This window comes from Leiobunum rupestre, chromosome 1 (assembly GCF_980474605.1).
Source record: "Leiobunum rupestre chromosome 1, qqLeiRupe1.1.hap1, whole genome shotgun sequence".
In the NCBI taxonomy this organism is placed as follows: Eukaryota; Metazoa; Arthropoda; class Arachnida; order Opiliones; family Sclerosomatidae; genus Leiobunum; species Leiobunum rupestre.
Genome location: NC_143384.1, coordinates 86,149,808 through 86,170,311, shown reverse-complemented (window position 1 = coordinate 86,170,311; position 20,504 = coordinate 86,149,808). Strand labels below are relative to the sequence as shown.

General features: G+C 38.4%; 2 protein-coding genes across 2 annotated transcripts in view; both read right to left on the bottom strand.

The window, feature by feature from the left end:
- The window catches only part of LOC149968657 (uncharacterized), a 365,051-nt gene extending 353,260 nt beyond the window's left edge, over positions 1-11,791 (bottom strand). Inside the window, exon 1 of the mRNA XM_090154962.1 lies at positions 11,756-11,791. The gene's annotated coding sequence lies outside the window, so the exon portion shown is untranslated. The remainder of the gene's footprint in view (positions 1-11,755) is intronic.
- Positions 101-12,044, bottom strand: LOC149968656 (uncharacterized). The gene is made up of 2 exons (XM_090154967.1): positions 11,978-12,044; positions 101-1,847 (listed from the first exon to the last, which is right to left on the bottom strand). The coding sequence occupies exon 2, from the start codon at positions 1,820-1,822 to the stop codon at positions 1,037-1,039; it is 786 nt and encodes a 261-aa protein (XP_090011093.1). The 5' UTR covers positions 1,823-1,847; positions 11,978-12,044; the 3' UTR covers positions 101-1,036.
- Between the last annotated feature and the right edge of the window lie 8,460 nt (positions 12,045-20,504).

Here is a 20,504-nt window from a genome sequence, read left to right as displayed (position 1 = left end):
AATTAATTTTTTTTCGAGGCATTGGCTAACACTACAAACTACTTAATTTGCATTAAAATTAAAATTAATGAAGACACTTGTACATAAAATCACTTAAAAACAACAACATCCACTTCTTGTACAATACAAGTTTTTATTGACCTGATGATGTTCCCGTAGGGGTAACGAAACTAGTTGTCGTTTTTAAAAATAAAAACTTTTATTGTACAAGAAGTGGGTGTTGTTGTTTTTAAGTACTTAATTTGCATGTGATTATTTTACATAAATATGCTTTGGAAACTAATTTGCTTGCTCAATTCCTAATTTAATTTAAAATATGATACTCAAATGTAAAATGTCTTAAATCAAAAACAAATATTTTCTTCTTCGGGAAGGTACTCGACCTTAATCAGGGTGTCTGGGTTCCTTAGAACACTCTCATTATTGTCTTCAAGTGTCCGATATTCGACGGTCGCAAACGGAACTTGCTCGATGAAGTCGTAAAAAGGCTCTTGTTTGACGCAACAAACATCGACGTTGAGACAATTGGAGCCAAACACCATTTCTCTCTCGACGGTTGCGGCGTCTGCGTCAGTTTGGGCAAATTTAACTTTCACGGCGTGGGTGCAGTGGAGCTTTTCAGTCAGAGATTCAATCTGTTCCGTCGTTAAACGTCGCAGACGAACCAAACAATATCGACCTCCCACAGGGTCAGATTGACGAGGCTTGGACTGGCGCACTGTTTCTTGGTGATGACTGTTCTAGGCGCCAATTTGGTTTCCAGACCGACCATGAATTCGACGGTGAGCTTCGTGGGTTTTCTGGGTAGCGAAGTTTAGTTCGCGAGTGGGGCATTTGTGGGCCTTTATACCGTGAGAGTGATGTCTTATTTCGTGGAGAAGTAAACTCTTCTTATGTCTGGTCCAGTATCCGCACTTTGTGCATCCTAAGGGATTTCCTCCCGATTGTGTTGTTTTCAAACTTAACAAATCCCACTTCTGAGCAGACTGGTCACACTGGGAGGGTTTCTCGCCCGAGTGAGTTCTAATGTGGCGAATTAAATCCCCTTTCGTGCAGACGCGTAGTTACACTGGTCACATCGGAATGGTTTCTCGCCCGTGTGAGTTCTTCTGTGGAGAATTAAATCCCCCTTTCGTGCAGACGCGTAGTTACACTGGCCACACTGGAAAGGTTTCTCGCCCGAGTGAGTTCTTCTGTGGTCAGTCAAATCCCTCTTCCATGCCGATGCGAAGCTACACTGGTCACACTGGAAGGGTTTCTGGCCCGTGTGAGTTCTTCTGTGGCCGATCAATGTACCCTTGTGTGCAAATGCGAAGTTACACTGGTCACACTGGAAGGGTTTCTCACCCGTGTGAGTTCTTCTGTGGCAAGTCAAATCCCCCTTCTGTGCAGATGTGAAGATACATTGGTCACACTGGAAGGGTTTCTCACCCGCGTGAGTTCTTCTGTGGCAAATCAATGCACCCTTTTGTGCAAATGCGAAGTGACACTGGTCACACTGGAAAGGTTTCTCGCCCGTGTGAGTTCTTCTATGGCAAATCAATGCACTCTTGTGTGCAAATGCGAAGTTACACTTGTCACACTGGAAGGGTTTCTCGCCCGTGTGAGTTCTTCTGTGGTCAATAAATGCACCCTTTTCTGCATATGCGAAGTTACACTGGTCACACTGGAAGCGTTTCTCGCCCGTGTGAGTTCTTCTGTGGTTAATGAAATTACACTTATAGTTCGTTGCGTAAACGCATTCTGAGCACTTGTGCACCTTCTCTTCTCGTTTGCTCATTTTGCCAGTTTCACTCTGAATCAAAGGCTCTTTTGAATTCATGAACAAGTGTTGTTCATACAAAGGCCTAAAACAAATATAAATTAAAATATTAGCTAAAATAAATCAGAACGGACGAACAACTTTATCATTGGGCGCCAGTTAGTCGAATTAGCCACAATGATGACACGAAAAAGAGTGTGTAGTTTCATCTGCAGCCAAATTTGGATACAAACAACAACAAGTTGGCAAGTTTGCCAAAATATACCTCTCGTCGGAAGAATTTTCCCTTGGGTGTATTAACTACTGGACACGGTACTCAATTATATTTCGCCATATTCAGAGCGTCCCCCAAAAAAATGTTATCCCGGTGCTATCCAACCAGTAGATTGTTTTTTATAATAATTATAATAAATATTACAAATGTTAAACAAATTCCAATATCAATAGAACTAAAAACCAACTTTAGACTCAAAACGTTATTAAATTACCAAAGCAACAAAATGAGGAATAGAAAATACAAAATTTAAAGTTATTAGAACGCTCACGAAAAGTAAAATATACGTGCAAGATCCTATTTTATAGAGAAAAACCAACCTATTGTATTATAGGTTTTAATCAATCAAATTTATATGTAAAAACCCAAGTTAAAGCGAAAAAATAAAATTTTAAGTAAAAATTGCTTGGTCTCATGACGACAACCCAACGAAGCCGATAAAAATCAATGCAAATAAAAAATCGTAGCCATGAATTATCCTCCACATAATCAACAAGAAAAATAACTATAACAAGTTGGCAAGCCAAAATATACCTCTCCTCGGAAGAATGGTCCCTAGTGGTATTAATTTCTCGACACGACCCCCAAAGATATCTCCGCGATTCAGAGTTATTTACGAAAAACGTATTTTCGGTTCAATCCCTGCCCGGTATAAAATTTTAATTTTAATTTATATAATTGATAATTTATTCAGAATATTATAAATTAAGCAGTTACAACAGCGAGTTAGACTTACTAAAACAATGCACAATTGAATTTAACCCTTTTTACAGTACATGTTTATCAGTTGAATATAATACGAAGCAAATTTTAATGAAAGATATATCTACAGATGGTATTTCTATTTTTCTCGCTTACAAAATACTTGCCGGATCTTTAACGCTCATTTTATTTCAACACTTTAAACTTCCAGTTGACGTTGTGACACATACAGCATGAAAAAGACCAATACCATCCAATTTCCAATATCATATAATGACTCGCGCACCCAGGAAATCATTGACGGCGTTAGAAATCGTAGATATCCAAATATCCACACCAAATGTATTTACAAGAAGCAAAAACCTTACCATCAACAAAGCACAGATAGCCACTTGACTACCGACAGCTCTTAAAGAAATAAACGTTAAATTATCGGCTTTGCATAAACACAATTAAATATAGGTCGATAATAAAACCCGTAAATAAACAACAAAAAACTAACAAAGTTGACCACCCACAGGGTCTACCCTTTAACCCTCTTATCTCGGCTGACTGCGCCAAAACAAGATTTGACCTTTAAAATTTCATTCGTAAAAAAAAACAGATTAGGCCTTCATAAATTAATTCATAAAAAAAGACTTTATTGCCTATTATGCTTACGATGAGTGTCTTACCTAAGCCGAATGGCCTGGGTTCGAAACATGGGTGGCGCATTTGTTTTTAATCAATAGAGAAAACGCTAAATTAGAATTTCTTCGATGCAATAATTTCAATTTCAATTCTATTTCAATTAAACCAAAATTTCGTACTCTATTAAATACGCTTCCGATAAAGCTGAAGGTCTAATTTTCAATGAAGCGTAACAAGTGTCGGTGGTTCTGTGGTAGAACGTCCGCCTGTCAAGCAGGAGGTCTCGGGTTCAAATCCCGCCCGATGCGATCGCAAATTGATACTAAGACGAATCCCGTAAACAATTGGTGGAAACCCTGCCATTGGAAGTTGAGAGGTTGCCATAACACTCAGTCCGTCCCAAATGTCAATAAGAAAGAGTTGGTGAATACGCACACATAACAAACGTAGCGACGGTGGGCGTTAACGAAAAAAAAACTTAACGCAATCGCAAATTTATCCGTTAACCCAACTAAGTAATAAGTTAATTAAAATACTCAGGAATCAAGAACAAGTCAATCTAAATATCCACAGAAATAAACATTGCATTAACGGAAATATGCAAATAAAAATTTATAATAATAACCCAATCCAACAACAAGGTAATTCAAAAAATATCAATTCATATACCCACGGTAATGAAAATAGTAATAGAACAAACCAAAAACACCTTACCGTTAACAATTCCTGGCTAATATCGCACACAAAAAAACTTTAACTGAAAAGTGAAGGCTAAACAACAGCGCATATCTCAAAATATAAAACCAAAGTAACCACATTAATGACAAGTTGGCAAGCTAAAATATACTTCTCCTCGGAAGAATTGCCCCTAACGATATTAATTTTTCGAGATATATCTCCGAAATTCCGAGTTATTTACTAAAAACGTACCGGTTCAATCCCGCCCGGTATAAAATTTTATTTATAATTAAAATAATTGAGACGAAACAACCGAGTATAATTTATTCAGAATATTATAAATTAAGTGGTTACAACAGCGAGTTAGACGTACTAAAACAATGCACAATTGAATTTAACCCTATTTACGGTACAAGTTTATCAGTTAAATATAATACGAACCCAATTTTAATAAAAGAAATATCTACAGAGGGTATTTGTATTTTTCTCGCTTACGAAATACTTGCCGCATCTTTAACGCTCATTTTATTTCAAATTAAACATCTTAATCAGTCGAGAAAATGTTTAAAATAAATTACGAAGTAATGACGACCCAGTTAAAAACCAGACCAACATAAGTGTAAGCGCACGATGTATACAACTCGATAAAAATAAACGACTGAAAAAACGAAATAAAATACAAATAAAACGAAAGATATTTAAAATAAAAAAAAACTGATCCTAACAAAACGTGAAAATGTCCTCCACGTCACGCACATTCGAAATACGCAGAAGTAACGTTATACTATATCCAGTTACAAATATTAGAGTATCAAAAAATAAAAATAACGAATAGAAAAATACACAATAACAACCCAATCAATTAGACTTCAGAAACAAAACTCATAGAAAAATATTATAACGCAGTCAAGCCATAAATTAGTTCAAATACTTAGAAATCAAGCAATAGAAAATATAATATCAAGAAGCGCAACACCTTACCATTCACCAATACGATTTTTCACGTTATTATAATGAAACCGGATAAGCTTTTGGGCATGACTTACGCTCTTAAAAGCTCCTCTTAGACTAGACGATTTTGCGGGGAAAACGAAATAAACTTAAAAAATAGTAGATAAAAATATAAGACAGAAAAAACCAACAATACCAAAGATTAGACAAAAAAGAACGTTATCTGGATCAGTTAAAAAGCACAACAAAAAAGCGTATCCGAAAAATTAAACCTACTGACAATTAAAGAGTTCAACAACGTCATTGAATAATATATTACAGATTTATAACACAACGTAAAAGGAAACAATAACACAGCGGCAACGAATCAATTTTATTAATATTTAATAAAATATAAGATTAATATAATTTATAAATATTTAATTAAATATAAGATTAATATAATTTATTAATATTTAATTAAATATAAGATTAATATAATTTATAAATATTTCATTAAATATTTAATTAAATATAAGATTAATATAATTTATAAATATTCCATTAAATATAAGATTAATATAATTTATAAATATTTAAAATGATGTAGAATAAATTATAGTACCTAACGTTATAACTTTGTAAATGACATTCGCCAAAGCTGTTTTTTAGAAAAACACCGTAACTTAACAAGCGTTGGTGGCTGAGTGGTTAGAGTAAATCTCTTGCCGGCCCCAATAAATCGCAAATTGATACTAAGACGAATACCGTGAACAATTGGTGGAAACCCTGCCATTGGACGTTGAGAGGTTGCATAACACTCAGCATTCGGTCCGTCCCAAAGTCATTAAGAAGAAGTTGGAGAGAAATCGCCCGTGCAAACACAACAGACTGAATATCCCCAACCATCATAACACAAACACCACAAACTCAACACCCACAACCGTCATAACACGAACTCAACATGCACAACCATCAAAACACAAACACAACAAACTCAACACTCACAACCGTCATAACACGAGCTCAACATTCACAACCTACGCATAAACATTACAAAAACGAAATACAAAATCCAACTGAGTTAAAACCATCGGTGAGCGTTAACGAAACAAGTTAGCAAGCCAAAATATACCTCTCCTCGGAAGAATTGTCCCTAGTGGTATTAATTTCTCGAGATAACCCTTAAAGATATATATCCGCAATTTAGAGTTATTTGTTAAAAATATTAACCCATTTCTATCCCGCCCGGTATAAAATTTTAATTATAATTAAAATAATTGAGACGAAACGACCAATTTTAATTTATTCAGAATATCATAAGTTAAGTAGTTACAACAGTAAGTTAGACGTACTATAACAATGCACAATTGAATTAAACCCTTTTACAGAACAAGTTTATCAGTTAAATATAATACGAAGCAAATTTTAATGAAAGAAATATCTACAGAGGCTTTTTGGAATTACTCGCTTACGAAATACTTGCCGCATCTTTAACGCTCATTTTATTTCAACACTCGCCCTTGATGAAGATACCGTAGATATCTGGTAGTGGACGACTCGTTCACTTACTGTTGACGTTGTGACGCATACCACATGAAAAAGACCAATGCCGTCCAATTTCCAATATCATATAATGACTCGCACACCCAAGAAATCATTGACTGCGTTAGAAATCGTAGATATCCAAATATCCACACCAAATGTATTTACAAGAAGCAAAAACCTTACCATCAACAAAGCACAGAGAGCCACTTGACTAACCGCCAGCTCTTAAAGCAATTAACGTTAAATTATCTCCTTTGAATTAACAGAACTATATATAGGTCGTTAAGAAAGTGGACCACCCACAGGGTCTACCCTTTAACCCTCTAATCTCGGCTGACTGCGCTAAAACAAGATTTAACCTTTAAGAAATACCAGATTAGGCCTTCATAAATTCATTAATAAAAAAAGACTTTATTACCTATTATGCTTACGATGCCTGTCTTAATTTCAGTGAATCTAAGCAGCTATCGGTGGTTCTATGGTAGAGCGCTCGACTGCCAAGCCGAATGGTCTGGGTTCGTAACCTGGGTGGCGCATTTGTTTTTAATCAATAGAGAAACGCTAAATTAGAATTTCTTCGATGCAATAATTTCAATTTCAATTCTATTTCAATTAAACCAAAATTTCGTACTCTATTAAATACGCTTCCGATAAAGCTGAAGGTCTAATTTTCAATAAGGCGTAACAAGTGTGGGTGGTTCTGTGGTAGAACGTCCGCCTGTCAATCAGGAGGTCTCGGGTTCAAATCCCGCCCGATGCGATCGCAAATTGATACTAAGACGAATACCGTGTACAACTGGTGGAAACCCTGCCATTGGACGTTGAGAGGTAGCATTACACTCAGCACTCGGTCCGACCCAAAGTCATTAAGAAGAAGTTGGAGAGAAAACGCCCATATAAACACAACAGACTCAACCATCAGAACACAAACACAACAAATTCAACACTCACAACCTACGCATAAACATTACAAAAACGTAATACACCAAACCGTCACGACGGTGAGCGAAAAAACACCATCCAAACCAAACCGCAAATGCATCCGTTAACGCTCACCGTCACACGGTGGTTTTGCCAACTCTTTGAGAAACTGCGTACGCAGTGATTACACTTTGCACCGAAAATGCGAACGCGTTCGCAGTCCTGACAGACCCACAGAGCCACAGACAGACCCACCCACAGACCCACCTACAGACACGGTCGTTGTATAACCCCTCCTAGGGGACTTTGTCCCCTCGGAGAGGTAAAAACACCATCGAAACCAAACCAAACCGCAAATGAATCCGTTAACGCTCACCGTCACACGGTGGTTTTGCCAACCCTTCGAGAAACTGCGAACGCAGAGATTTCGAGAAACTGCGTACGCAATGATTAACCTTTGCACGGAAAATGCGAACGCGTTCGCAGGACAGACAGACCGACAGACAGACACGGAGATTGTAATACCCCTCCAGGGTGCAAAGTACCCTAGGAGAGATAAAAATTCCGAAGAAAGCGGGAGCCGCGTTCTCGGTATTTTACTTTTTAAACAATCGACCCATCGGAGAGGCCGGTGAATGGTTAAGGACGTGAACTTTGGAGCGAACGGATGAAAGATCGAATCTCGAATCCGTTAATATTTTTACCTCTCCGAGGGGACTTTGTACCCTAGGAGGGGTTATACAACCACCGTGTCTGTCTGTCTGCCTGTCAGGTCAGCGAACGCGTTCGCATTTTTGAGGCAAAGGGTAATAACTGCGTACGCAGTTTCTTAGAATCAGGGAAAAGGTTTTTCCAAAAGCGCCCTCTTTTTGTTATTCGGTGTAGTATAATTTTTTAATCGATCGGGATTCGAACCCGAGCCCTCTTGAACGACAGGTGAGCGTTTTACCGCAGAACCACGGATACAGTTACGCTTCATTTAAAATTAAAACCTCTTCCGAGGAGAGGTATATTTTGGCTTGCCAACTTGTTTTCATTTAATTTTACTTTCAGTTTGAAAATTTTCTCTTCTTTTTATAACAAATAAATTATTTTACTTAAATTCCTCGAATAATATTACTTATATTCCTAGAATTCATTCTCTTGTCATTTTCATTAATTTTAGGCTCCCAACGCCATCTCGTATAAAAAAATAACTAAGAATTTTGGGATTTTTGGAATTGTTGTATTTTTCACTTAATATAACTAAGAATTTCGGAATTGCTGTATTTTTCACTTAATATAAATTGATTATTCATAATGGTGTTTAAATTTATTAGTATTTAAAATTTTAGTTTGAACATTTAATCCAATTTTTATACCGCCATCTAGTAACAAAAAAATAACTAAGAATTTTGTAATTGCTATATTTTTCACTTATAATTATTTATAATAGTATTTAATTTCAGTAGTATTTCCAAAAATATTGTAAAAAATATTAAATTTATTTTTGTTTCCTTTTTTTTTTGAAAAACTGGCACAATTATCGACAAACTTTTATTGATACAAACATTTCATTTTTAATATTTTTAAAAAAATTACAAGAGTGACTCAACCAAATTTTCCAAGCCACCAATTCTCATAAATGGGTATATACATAAGTTAATGATTAACTTATGGTATATTTTTTCGAACTGAAAAAACAGTTTAGAGCTCGTTAGAGGTGCGGCCTTAAAGGGACATATATATTTTTTATTGTTGATTAATTTGTCAAATTAATGGAAATAGTATTAAAAAATACTCCTGTGAACAACAGAATGACGTCATTCTGCTTTCAAATCACAGTCCACTGCTCCAATTTTTAACACAAAATCTTTGGTCAAATTTTGCCCACAAAGGTATCCATATTTATATTTATTTTCTTCACTACTCATTTAACATTAAAATTTTCAAATTTATTATTATTAGTTTATTAACTCATACAACAAAGTAATTCTGTTCCCATACCGCAGATTATTTACCAAGGGTTGACTTGCCCCATTCAACTTCCAAAACGTTCCTACGCCCCTGCAACTCTGGATTCCAGATGAAGTGTATTATTTTAACTTAAACCCAGAATTAAAATTGTAAAACAGTTTTAAATCGTCAAAGAACCAAATTTAATGAACAGAGACCGGTTTTAAAAGGTAGAAAATTGATATTACTGGTCAGTAATACCCTAGTTACAAAAGCAAATTATAACATTAGCACGTGGGTCCTAAAACCCCGTTTTCGCTCTTAAGAAACCGAACTTAGCCAAGCCCATTAAATGTTAATTAAGGAACGTGTGAAGCCTTTTCATATAATGTTGATAGCGAGACAGACCATTATAAATTCGCCTTTGCCGGCATCTTAGATGCCTGGGCGATAGAAAGTGCTCTCACACGGATTTATATAATGCATCTAACCTTAAGATTGTGGCGGCTCCAGTGTGGTACCTTTAGGGCTTAATAGATGTCTTTGTCGGCAGGTGAGTTCAAACTAGGAGCAACCAACACACCACCCAAAGATGTTCGTGCGTAAATTGCTCATTGAAAAGGAAAAGTTCGGAACAGTCAATTTCAGCTTAATTTAATTTTCAATTAGACTTTTTACAATTATAACTTAAAGGGCTAAGTCAGCTAGCGACTTGTAAGGGGTTTTCCCCCGAGTTCTTAGGTTTCCCCTTCCATAAAAACTTGTCGAGGTTAACAGTAATAGTTAGTGTAGGGAGCTGTTGGCTCGATCTCGTGGCATGCAGGGCTTGCCACCACCCTCCTACGCATTGTAACCCGGCCACCTGAATTAAGGGCTTCAAAAGTCGCATGATGACTTAGGCCTAAGGTGGTGCCTTGGGTATTAGCCAAGCTGACTATTATTATTATTATTACCTTCATTGACAAAGATTAAAACAATGGATTACAGCCAAAATAGAAAGTACAATTATCAACAAATGCTTTTCCAAAATGCACGTCCTATTAAAATTGTACGCGAGAAAGGGCTAGGGAGTGTTCTCCTCGCGTGTTTGTTGCTCCTATAGAGGTCCGATTGGTCGAGGTTTCAAAGCCTACATATTGTAACTGAATACTTGTTGTAAATTAGCACAAGGGTATAATAATCATAAGCCAAAATTATTCGCTTACACCGGGACGGAATGTTTAAAGCTTCTCCAAATTAATCGCTGCCCCATTTTACACCAGGAACTATTTTCATTATTAGGACGCTTGATGGACAACTTTGTACTCCTGCTCGCTAGACCGGTGTAAATAGCAAAGAAAAAACGTTATATTAATTTATCCGCTGCTATAAATCGTGTTTGGCTAATTCTACTCTTGGGCATTTAGGTTACACCCTGACGTCATCTTGGTAAACTAATACAATCTCTTAGTAACAATAAATGCCCCGGAGAAGAACTAAGTTTTCCCTATTATGTTCATCTCTTTATGACCAAGGAATACTGCCATATTCGATTACTAAATTGTTATAATTTTATTTTCGATTGAAGACAAAAAATTAAAATACAGGGTGCCCGAATTTATCATTTATCATAACAAATTGAAGTGTTCACTATACCTAATATTTAATCAATACAATCTGAGTATTTAAGGGTCAATTTACGTTTTCAGAAATAAACAATGTCAGAGCAATTTCAGACACCCTCTTTTATATTAATAAACATAGATTGTAGTAGATTAATATTTTGTAATGAATAAGTAGAATATTTTCTTCTTTGGTTTATCTGGGAGATCGCCGTCATTTTTTCTGACGCAGCCTATTTAACCTAAAACCATTAATGGTTCTAGATTTAACAAGGTATATGCTTATAATATTGTTCCCCCCCCCCCTGTTAGGAGCCGTCATCATCCAATACCGCTTTGTCTCGAATTCTGGCCTTGGCAGCAAACAGAGCGCGAATATCTTAATATCTAACATTCAAAGTTTTCGTGACTTTTATAAAAATTCAAAAACTCCGCCAATGGGCCCCTAAAAGTTGGCATTCGATGGTTATTTAAATCAGATTATTTTTTATTTAAAATTAGATTTTTGAATTGACGCCCCCTTTGGCGCAGGTATGCCTCCTCTAAGCGCAGGTATACCGGCTCATTGAAAAAATAGCCGGAAATGAAGTAAAAACAATGAAATGTCAAGTTTAAATTGAGTTAATTTAATTTCAACATTTAAAGTAATTTAAACTAAATAAAAATGTCGTTAAAATGGATAAACATTCAAAACATTGCGCGAAAATGAAGTTAAAACGATGTGTATAGGCTGGCCAAGTTCGCTCTTACCTTGGCTTATTCTTTGGCTAACAGGTATGCCCGGTGTGCCTTTTAGTAGGTCCCGTTCCAGAGATGTGCCCGAGGATGTACCCACATTGGCAAAGGCCCAAAATTTCTAATATTTCAGATACGATTCATACGAAACCAACTTAAAGACCATACTTAACACTCGACACTAAAACAATTATAAACCGTGCTAATCATAAAACGCCTTTCCAATAAAATAACAAGATAAATTTACAATATAAAACTTACCTAAATAACAGACAAACAAAACCTCGAACCGTTGACCGTGCTCGAACAAAGCTCCCGGAAACTTTATAGCAGAAGCGGATATAAGCAAAGACTATATAACGCTTCGCTTACTAGACAGGCGTGTTCCTAGGAAAACTTGTTAACACCTCTGTAGCACTGTAAAAGCTGGGGTAATATTTATACCCGCGGCTAGAGGCGCCACTAGTAACACAGCTCAAGCTAGGGGAAATTTTGGGCCAGCGTCGAGATGGAGCCACAATCGGTATGCAAGTTGAGCCATAGAACACGCCTGTCTAGTAAGCGAAGCGTTATATAGTCTTTGGATATAAGAATACCCGTAACCAAAGACTATATAACGCTTCGCTTACTAGACAGGCGTGTTCTATGGCTCAACTTGCATACCGATTGTGGCTCCATCTCGACGCTGGCCCAAAATTTCCCCTAGCTTGAGCTGTGTTACTAGTGGCGCCTCTAGCCGCGGGTATAAATATTACCCCAGCTTTTACAGTGCTACAGAGGTGTTAACAAGTTTTCCTAGGAACACGCCTGTCTAGTAAGCGAAGCGTTATATAGTCTTTGCCCGTAACCGGGCGGACCTCATGGCGAAGTTTTTATGATTTAAATATTTCATGTAAAGTAGGAAACATGACGAGCTCTATATTATTTTAGATGAAGCATTAGTTTAATTTTAGAATTTTAATTACAAATGTGGGATTTAATTGGTGGAATACATTTATTTATTAATCGCGATTTGATCAGCTTAATCTTGTTTTAATAACCCTAAACGAGATTTAATCGGTTTAATCACTATCTCGATTTAATCGTGATTTAATCAATTTTATCATCTTAATCTCAATTTAATCTTTTTAATCATCTTACTCGTGAGTTAGCCCATTTATGCATCTTAAACATCATTTAATCCATTTAATCATCTTAATTTGTGGAAAATATTTATTTATTTATTAATCAGCTTAAAGGCGATTTAATAATCTTGATCGTGATTTATTCATCTTAATCCTGATTTAATCGGATTATTCACTAACTCCATTTAATCATCTAAACCATGATTTTATTCATCTTAATCGTTATTTAATCATCTTATTCAGTATTTAATCATCTTAATCGTGATTTAATCGGATTACTCGTGATTTAATCATCTTAATTTGTGGAATATATTTATTTATTAATCAAGATTTAATCAGCTTAAAGGTGATTTAATAATCTTGATCGTGATTTATTCATCTTAATCGTGATTTAATTACCTTATTCGGGATTTAATCATCTTAATCGTCATTTAATCGGATTAATCAGGATTTAATCATCTTAACCAGGATTTAATCCATTTAATCGTGATAATCAGGTTTAATCGTATTTAATCATTCAAGGGTGCAAACTTAGTCATCGAAGTGAACTGCTCCTCGGTTTGTAATGCTTATTTAGTGCCGGCCATTTCGGTGCGGACAATGTGGTGCCGGGCATTAGATCGGAACAATTTGTTGCCTATATCAATTTTATGAAAAGGTATGAAAATGAAATGATAATGGATATAATGTTTGTCTTTTTAGAAATTGAAATATGCATCAAAATATTGCAAAATGAAAATGTTCAAAAATTAAAACCGAAATTGTTGGTGATATTTTTCAGCCTAAGAGAAGAGTCTTCGTAAGCTTTTATCTTTTGCATTTTTAATTGCATTCATTTAAAGCATGATATAAGCTGTCTTATCTTCATAAAAAAACTTGTCAAAGGGATTGTTTAAATTGGGATTTAATTTGAACCAGAAATCGCTAGAGTTCATAAAAAGATTTAAGCAGGGACGTACCTTGGGGGGGGGGACAGGGGGGAGGCTCACCCCCCAAAGCTTTGTAGAGTTGGCAAATCGAGGCGGACTTGGCAAAATGAAAATTATGAAACATGTTAGTTAATTAAAAAAACTCCTAAATTGATATTGCAACAAATCATTTATAATTTCCCAGCAATTTACTTCCCTAAAATCATTAACTATGTTTGAGATTTCTATGTAATTGCTTCTCCTTATGTATAACTTACAAGACCTGATTTCTATGCTAGGCAGCTAGTGTGTCGGAACTTTAGTTCAGCCTTGTGGTAAAAGCTTTTTAAATAGTCATTTTTCCTACAGCACCTTATAAAAATAAAGGCAGATAGATGCGTGATAGAGTCTAGAGAACATCGGTTGTTCGTTATTATTTCAGTGTTCATTTTCTACGTTAAATTTGGCAATCTGTATAAAATTTATAAAAATAGTTTTAATTTTTATTGGAGATGTTACAGTTTTTTTTTCTTCGGGTAAAATAGGTAAGCCGTGAATATTATAGTGATATTCTTTAGGGAAGTGAAAATTTCACAAGCCAATATTCCTAAAGTTGCGTTGGGTAAAGATAACGTGTGATCATATGTTGTGATACAGTGTCGGTTATTCTTACGTTAATATTTCAGTTATAAGTGTTTGAATTGTTTATGTTATATTTGGGTATGAATAATTCCAGTTATTCAAAGCAGTTCAGTTAAACCACAACTAGTATTCGTCAGGATGAAATGTATCAATTTTTTACTACAGCGGGATACACGACGAGAAAATAGTAAGCGGGTTTGATGGGACATTGCCCCCTGGATTAAGAGAAGGCCTAGAAATCTTTTTTCTACAAGGGGCGGCAAACATTTTTACACGCTCGCGAAACACTCAGTAGATGGCGTGATTTCCAACCTTTATATCAAGACGATCAAGGCGGGAATTTTAAAAATTATCGAATAAGCCAATGCCCTTAAGCAATAGCAGCCGACCTTTCGTTGTCAGCCTGACTTAATGACGTCAAAATAGAAAGATCAAGGGCCATATTTCGGCCAACAGAGGCATAAAACTAAAATTGATTATGCCAGTTTCAAAAATTCAACACCTGCCCATTTCTAGGCCTTCCCTTAATCCAGGTAGCAATGGATGGGATTTTTAAATTGCTGTAGCATCGTTCAATCTCTGTTTTCTTCTTCGTGTATCTCACTTTATATATAAAGAGAGTACGCAAATGCTTCACTCACTATAACTAGACGCCCAGCCGTTTTCGCCATTGAATTGGGAATAGTACCGCTAGAATGACATAGGCGCGTTCGGTAGTCGTGGTTTCGCGAAACAAATTCTGAAATTTCCAGTCGGCGCACTCAGCCGTCAACTCTATCATTATACGGGTCGCGCCATCTATAACTTTCAAAGTTCATTAGTACTATTAATTCAATTGTATAATATATAGTTCCCGCCGCTAACAGCGGATGGCGCCACCGATTATAATTTTAATGAAACATTTAAATTGAAATCTACCGTAACAATCCAAACTTAGACGACTTGACAAACTTTGTTTTTTACTTGGCAAATTTCACTTACCTCCCCCCCCCCCCCCAAACGTACTCTCTTCGGTACGCCCCTGGATTTAAGTATCAGATAAATACCGAGGGGCTGATAACTCCCCGGGTACAAGCTTGTAGCTTTGACTAAAGTGATGACGTAACTGATTACAGAATTAGTATATCCAAAGGCTGTACTCAGTTTCATACACCTGTAACCGGTGTACAGAATTTAAGGAAATAGTTAGCCCATCGATAAATACTGATACCAGTTTAAAACCGTGTGTAATAGCAACTGCAGGCTCTATCATTGCCACCTGTATTATGAAAAGGCCCCCGTTATTAGAGATGTCCATGAATATATCCGATTTAAAAAAAAATGCATTTTTATTGAAGAGCGTGGTGTCATCTATTAGCGACAAAAAAGCTAAAATTCAAAATAGGGAAATGATAACGTCGTCAGAGAGTGAAATGTTTATTTTAAATGTATTATAATTGGACAACGTTTTAGTGGACTTTAACCTAAATTATTTATCCCGTGTTGAACCAAATGTTTAAAATTACTTTAATTATGCTATTCACCAATTTAAAAACGATCCAATCAATGCGAGGGGTACCTATTAGTACCGCCATGAATATATCTAGCTATGAATATCCAACTCTATGATATAGCCCTTCTATCATGTCGATTTGATGTGGGTGGTAACTTTCGAGGCGAGTGACGCGTTTTGCATCCAATCAGGAGACAAGAGGAAGTGACGTCTTGTTTGCTCATCTCTCGGTCGTAGCGGACACTAATTTTTTGTAACAATCAAGTTACTGTGACGCTTTTTTAAAGTTAGCGATTTTTAAAGTAAATAAAATAATTATTAAAAAACCCACTATTTAAATATGCCAGGGGTGGTGGAAAATGATAAAGAGTTCAGAACAGAGGCCGCATTGCCTCGTTGTACGGCGATTGCGATTCTCTGTACTAGGTAATCGGTTGAACGCGGGTCACCAGACACCTCCCGAATTTTGCGGCCAATCGCGTGTATTAATTCCAGGCCGTCATGACCGAAAGATCCCAGGGTCTCGACGGCGACAGCCTGGAAAAGGAAACGATTCTCTAACCCCGAGTATTTGGCTTTTTTCTTCGATTCGGCCTGGGTAGCTACCCAGAGTGGGACCATTGAAGAGTTAGCCAAATACGATGGAGCTAAAGGATCCGCGCACGTAAAGTCCCAGACAAGCGACTTACCGCCGGACCAAGGGACTAACGACATGCCGTCCGGGCGTTTTCCATCATCACGCGATAGACCAGGTGGTTCCAGGACGGAAGGCACGCCAGCGGAAACGAGAGCGCGTCTCAGGATATCATTGACCGCGCTATGTTGAGAGAGCCAACCGGAGCTTTTCTCGCAGCTCAATCCACGCGAGCCAAAGGAATCAACCTGACTGCCGCAGTTGCACGTGTGGGCCACGCAGATTTGCGACCCCAGCCGAAGACCGACGGCGATACGGAAGAAATCACCATACAAATGAGTACCGAGAGGCAGCGACGGAAGAGCGTTCAACCACGCCCCGGACTCCTTCGAATTTACCGATAGGAGCCGGGCTTTATCCCGGTCAGTTGAAGCCCGAGCGGCTAAAAGTGATAAAGTTTTGTCGATCACAGGGCCTTCCCAAGCGCGTTGGTATTTCCAAAGATCTGGCGAAGGTATACTTTCAACGCTAAGGAGTTCCCACTGGCGGACGGCATCAAGAAATACTTGGTCCTCCGAATCGGTGAAGGAATCTGTCAGAATTTCGCGAAGGACATCAGAGACGCTCGAGAACGAAGACAAAAAAGCGGGGAGAGCTAGCTTGGTGGCATGGCGGATTCCAAGGCCCCCTTTAGCCACCGGAAGCGAGGACTGTTCCCATGGTGAAAGTTCCATCAAAGTATTGGTGACCTTTGCAAGGGCCAAACGTAGTTTGTCATCAAACGATCGGAGGTCGGTCTGACATCGCCATACCGGGGCGCTACGGAGGAGGTAAGACAGCTTAAGGATGGCCATGGAATTTTTTAGCAGAAAGAACCCGTGGTGAGCTGTGACCCGTTCTAAGTTCTTTGAAATTATATCCAGAGCTTCGATTTTACTCGAGAGACATGCAGACATGGCCTCATCGACGAGAGGAGCGCCCAGGAGGATGAATTGGGATCGTGGTAAAACTTTAATGCCCGGGGCCACCGCATCGAACATAGTTTGGAAATGGGCGTCGTTGAGATCACCACCGTTGAGAATGAGAAGCTCGCATTTCGACGGGTTGAGCTCGAGGCCGACGTCCGAGGAAAGAGTTTTTGGCTTAACTAATGTAACACTTCGATTTGTCAGTCATTTCGGAACCTCTTTCAGCGCGATCTAGGAGGATTTATACTCGATACAAGAGCAGGCCTTAGACTTCGCCATTCCCCTCCCCCCTTCTCTACTTTAAATGTAGATGAAAATTAAGTACAAAAATTATATTTACATTATTTTATTGATTAAAACCGACTTTTAATCTAATAAAATCATCGTGTATAACTTGCCAAAAGCATACGAAATTTTGTCTTCGCGGCTTGGGCGTGGGGATTACACAGTGTGGGCTTCTGACATTCAGAAAGTCGCGGACTTTAATTTTAAAAACTCTCTATAGTAAAAACGTTTGTACTATACAGTGTTGTTAAATTAAATTTTAAAGGAACCAATTTCTGGGCTTCAAAGATCGCCAATGCCCTAAGTTGGGCTGGGGCTTGCGAGCGCATTCGCTCTCTGTTGTATATTAGAATGCCGATCTCTGCTTGATATATAACGGTTTAATTGAGAGCCGTGCAATGAAATAATATTATCGCCTTCTTGGCGAACTTGTTAGTTTCACATCGAATATATATTCGAAGTGACACTATTGCTATGGACGGAATGTCGTTAAGTGTTTGTTGTTGTTTGTTTGTATGTCGTGGAAATAATTTATTATAAATAAACAAGTTGGTGTCATTCGATAGGACTCTTTGCTTGAACTTTTAGCACGGAACACTTATATAGTTTGTATATAGTTGGTCCGAAAGTTTCTGCGCGTTTTTTTTTGTTTGAATATTTAATCGAGCAGTTAGTTTGGCGGGAAGTTTGAATTAAACCCGGGTCTCCTGAGGGTGGGCGAGTCGGTCTCATTCGATAGAACTGTTTTTTCCGCCCCCTCACGCGCGCCGTTTATTTCCGCCCCCTCCAACCAACCCCCTTAAAGGGAGAGTGATTGAAAAAAATAACTTGGTCTCATACGATAGAACTCTTTGACGCGAACGCAGTGCCGTTAATTTCCGCCCCCTCCAACCAACCCCCTTAAAGGGAGAGTGATCGAAAAAAATAAGTTGGTCTCATTCGATAGAACTCTTTGACGCGAACGCAGTGCCGTTTATATCCGCCCCCTCCAACCAACCCCCTTAAAGGGAGAGTGATCGAAAAAAATAATTTGGTCTCATACGATAGAACTCTTTGACGCGAACGCAGTGCCGTTTATTTCCGCCCCCTCCAAACAACCCCCTTAAAGGGAGAGTGATCGAAAAAAATAAGTTGGTCTCATTCGATAGAACTCTTTGACGCGAACGCAGTGCCGTTTTTTTCCGCCCCCTCCAACCAACCCCCTTAAAGGGAGAGTGATCGAAAAAAATAAGTCGGTCTCCTTCGATAGAACTCTTTGACGCGAACGCAGTGCCGTTTATTTCCGCCCCCTCCAACCAACCCCCTTAAAGGGAGAGTGATCGAAAAAAATAAGTTGGTCTCATTCGATAGAACTCTTTGACGCGAACGCAGTGCCGTTTTTTTCTGCCCCCTCCAACCAACCCCCTTAAAGGGAGAGTGATCGAAAAAAATAAGTTGGTCTCATTCGATAGAACTCTTTGACGCGAACGCAGTGCCGTTTATTTCCGCCCCCTCCAACCAACCCCCTTAAAGGGAGAGTGATCGAAAAAAATAAGTTGGTCTCATTCGATAGAACTCTTTGACGCGAACGCAGTGCCGTTTATTTCCGCCCCCTCCAACCAACCCCCTTAAAGGGAGAGTGATCGAAAAAAATAAGTTGGTCTCATTCGATAGAACTCTTTGACGCGAACGCAGTGCCGTTTATTTCCGCCCCCTCCAACCAACCCCCTTAAAGGGAGAGTGATCGAAAAAAATAATTTGGTCTCATACGATAGAACTCTTTGACGCGAACGCAGTGCCGTTTATTTCCGCCCCCTCCAACCAACCCCCTTAAAGGGAGAGTGAACGAAAAAAATAAGTTGGTCTCCTTCGATAGAACTCTTTGACGCGAACGCAGTGCCGTTTATTTCCGCCCCCTCCAACCAACCCCCTTAAAGGGAGAGTGATCGAAAAAAATAATTTGGTCTCATTCGATAGAACTCTTTGACGCGAACGCAGTGCCGTTTATTTCCGCCCCCTCCAACCAACCCCCTTAAAGGGAGAGTGATCGAAAAAAATAAGTTGGTCTCATTCGATAGAACTCTTTGACGCGAACGCAGTGCCGTTTATTTCCGCCCCCTCCAACCAACCCCCTTAAAGGGAGAGTGATCGAAAAAAATAAGTTGGTCTCCTTCGATAGAACTCTTTGACGCGAACGCAGTGCCGTTTGTTTCCGCCCCCTCCAACCAACCCCCTTAAAGGGAGAGTGATCGAAAAAAATAATTTGGTCTCCTTCGATAGAACTCTTTGACGCGAACACAGTGCCGTTTATTTCCGCCCCCTTCAACCAACCCCCTTAAAGGGAGAGTGATCGAAAAATATAATTTGGTCTCATACGATAGAACTCTTTGACGCGAACGCAGTGCCGTTTATTTCCGCCCCCTCCAACCAACCCCCTTAAAGGGAGAGTGATCGAAAAAAATAAGTTGGTCTCCTTCGATAGAACTCTTTGACGCGAACGCAGTGCCGTTTGTTTCCGCCCCCTCCAACCAACCCCCTTAAAGGGAGAGTGATCGAAAAAAATAATTTGGTCTCATACGATAGAACTCTTTGACGCGAACGCAGTGCCGTTTTTTTCCGCCCCCTCCAACCAACCCCCTTAAAGGGAGAGTGATCGAAAAAAATAATTTGGTCTCATACGATAGAACTCTTTGACGCGAACGCAGTGCCGTTTATTTCCGCCCCCTCCAACCAACCCCCTTAAAGGGAGAGTGATC

Bases quoted from the DNA above. Each gene is read 5' to 3' on its own strand.
- LOC149968656 (XM_090154967.1), bottom strand. From the start codon at position 1,822: ATGAATTCAAAAGAGCCTTTGATTCAGAGTGAAACTGGCAAAATGAGC.